Source organism: Austrofundulus limnaeus, unplaced genomic scaffold (assembly GCF_001266775.1).
Source record: "Austrofundulus limnaeus strain Quisiro unplaced genomic scaffold, Austrofundulus_limnaeus-1.0 Scaffold356, whole genome shotgun sequence".
NCBI lineage: Eukaryota > Metazoa > Chordata > Actinopteri > Cyprinodontiformes > Rivulidae > Austrofundulus > Austrofundulus limnaeus.
Window position 1 is genome coordinate 279,986 of NW_013952758.1, and position 2,980 is coordinate 282,965.

The 2,980-nt window shown below is 37.1% G+C and overlaps 1 protein-coding gene across 1 annotated transcript in view; it reads left to right on the plus strand.

Moving 5' to 3' along the window:
- Positions 1 to 2,980, plus strand: part of col9a1a (collagen, type IX, alpha 1a) — a gene marked incomplete in the record, with an annotated part of 81,725 nt that overhangs the window by 63,761 nt on the left and 14,984 nt on the right. Inside the window, 4 exon segments of the mRNA XM_014023078.1 lie at positions 887 to 922; positions 1,033 to 1,077; positions 1,940 to 1,972; positions 2,190 to 2,336. Of these exon segments, the coding sequence (XP_013878532.1) occupies positions 887 to 922; positions 1,033 to 1,077; positions 1,940 to 1,972; positions 2,190 to 2,336 (261 nt within the window).

Consider the following 2,980-nt stretch of genomic DNA (forward strand, 5'->3'; position numbering starts at 1 on the left):
ACATTAAATTCCAGTGAAATATATTTATGTTTGTGGTTGTAATGTGACAAAATATGGAAAAGTTCAAGGGGTATGAATACTTTTGCAAACCACTATAATTGTTGTCTCATGAGTGTTTGTGACAGAGTCTATATTAGTATGTGAGAGAAAATTGTTTTAGGTCCTATACGGCATCCCGTAAAGCAACATTTAACAGTCCACCCACCAGTGGACGAGAGGAAACACCACCCCGGTTTGCCAATCTAGTGGCATTGCCTCCAATATCCATGCAAAGTTAAGGTGTTTTAAATAAGACAGCCCCACAACATCCAGAGCCTCAATTAAATTACCAGTGGTGGACAAAGTACTCAACTCTAGTACTTGAGTAAAAGTATTGAAACTCAGGGTCAAATCTACTCAAATACAAGTAAACGTTACTCTGTGCAAAGTTTCCTAGAAATGTAGTGGAGTCAAAAGTACAATATTTGTCTTTCAAATGTAGCAGTGAAAGTCACAAGTACCCCAAAAAATAATTACTCAAGTAAAGTAAAGATACACAAAATATACTTAAGTACAGTACTCAAGTAAATGTACTCCACTACTGTCCACCACTGGAAATCAGGGCTGGATCTCATCCACCCCCGAAGCCCTGCCACCGTGGAGCTTTTTAACCACCTTGGCAACCTCAGCCCCAGTTAATTTATATGTTTAACAAAATACATAAAAGGAGCCTATAGACATAAATCTGAGTTTTACTTTTTTCCTCAAAATATAATAAATCTGGTTTTTAATTTGATTTGCTTAAAATGTACACATCATTTGAACATTCCTGCAGGTATTTGTGCCACAATTGTAATTACTTTCTGCTAAAACCCTTTCAACACAAGATTGTTCTTTTCCCTCCCAGGGTGGAGTTGGTCTCAACGGCCCAAAAGGAGAACAGGTATTTTTTTAAAAACAAGTTGTCATATTGCAGTTATTTTCACAATGTATTAGAAAAATCGTAAAGTGATGAATTTGATCTGTTTAAAGGTTTAAAATCTTTTACTTTAGGGATCTCCAGGCACTGAAGGAACACCAGGAGAAAAAGGAGACACTGTGAGTAAACTCATCTAAAACATCTGCTTCTAACTGTTGTCTTCCAAACAAAAAACAGACCAGTCAGTGAGCAAACCACAGAAGTAATAAGTAATCCTTCAAGAGTAAGAGAAAGCTTTTGCTTTCCTATTTACAACTTTTCAAAAGTTATAAAGTGTACATGTCCTTTTGGAGAATACTACAACAATAATTATAAACACTTCTAATGCTGGCGACAGTGCACGCTGCGCAAGTACCCAAAGCGCAAACCGAGCTTATGCCACAGGAGTGCGCCGCAGCATGCGCAGGCTGAGTCTATGAGATTTACTGTTTGAGTCTTTCTGATTAAACCATACTGACTAACAGACATACATTTGTTTGTCCCATATTAAAGTAAAAATGAATCTCTTTTTAACATTTACTCCCCATCATCGCCAGGATATTATAATGTGATTGTGCTAAGCGTGTATATATTTAGAGACAGAAAACAGAAAACAGAAAACTGACGTTCTGTTCTCTGATTGGCCCGGCTAAGGAGCAGTGAAGGGAACTAGGATTGAGCGGAGCTGAGTAAGAAGTAAAGGGCCAGGCTACTAAAACACTAAAGTGACATAAATGTAAACTACAGAAAAGCTGGTCAAAATCAATCTCTTCCTTACAAATATCTTTGGTTCAAATGATTCAGGTTAAATTATTTGTATAATGCTTCATTGGTAAAAAAAAAAAAACAAACACTATGTATATACAGTATATTAGGAGTATAAAGTACTTGTGTGTGGTGGTAGGGTGAGTGGTTAGGAAAATATTTCAGTCAAAATGGTTTTTTTGCTTTAACCCGTGGATCAGCTCCCTGCAGACATGAACTGATTGTTTTGTGTTTCAGGGTGATAAAGGAGAACCAGGAGAGAAAGGATCGGTATGTGCTCCTATCATTCTGTATTCACAGGAAGTCTGTTCTGTTGTCAGCTTTTGTGTATTGATGTCTAAACTGTGACTTCATTAGAAAGTGATCAGCTGCAGTTTGTCTAAAAGTTCACTGAGGATTTTTTTTAAGGCAACTCTGCTTGATCAAGATTGTTTAAAAAATATTAGACATTTGAGAAGAATAAATGATTTTATGTTCTGTGCTGCAGTCAGGTCCACCAGGAGAAATAGGAAACAAAGGACCAGCAGGAGGCAGAGGACAACCAGGCAAAGAGGGCAAGCCTGGTCAGCCAGGACCACGAGGCATGCAGGGAGACAGGGGGGTGCCAGGTCTGCCAGGACCCCAGGGACCATCGGTGAGGAGCTGAGGCTGTCGTTTCTACAGAATCAACTGAATACATGTTTGGTAGCTCAGCCTGTTTCCTGTTTCTGACACAGAGTGTCTCTGCTCTTTACATTCACAAGACAAATAACTAACTTCAGTCAAATGACAAATAAATTAAATGAAATTATTTATAGGCAACAAATATAATAATAAAAACAAGTTATTTTACAACAGAAGAAGAAAAAGAAAAACATACTTCTAATAAAAGTTACCTTAAAGTAAAGATGGTGATTTTCCCTCAGGATATTTCTATCAGTATCAGAACACAACGTATTTACTGCAGAGGGCTTTTCTTCTTTTACCCCTTCTCCATAAACATCAGAAAAACTGAAATAAGTTGACATGATTGACTGTCTATAAGCCATACATCTATTCACCATACATCTATTCACCATACATCTATTCACCATACATCTATACACATACATCTATACACATACATCTATACACCATACATCTATACACATACTTCTATACACCATACATCTATACACCATACATCTATACACCATACATCTATACACCATACTTCTATTCACCATACATCTATACAACATACATCTATACACCATACACCTATACACCATACATCTATACACCATACATCTATACACC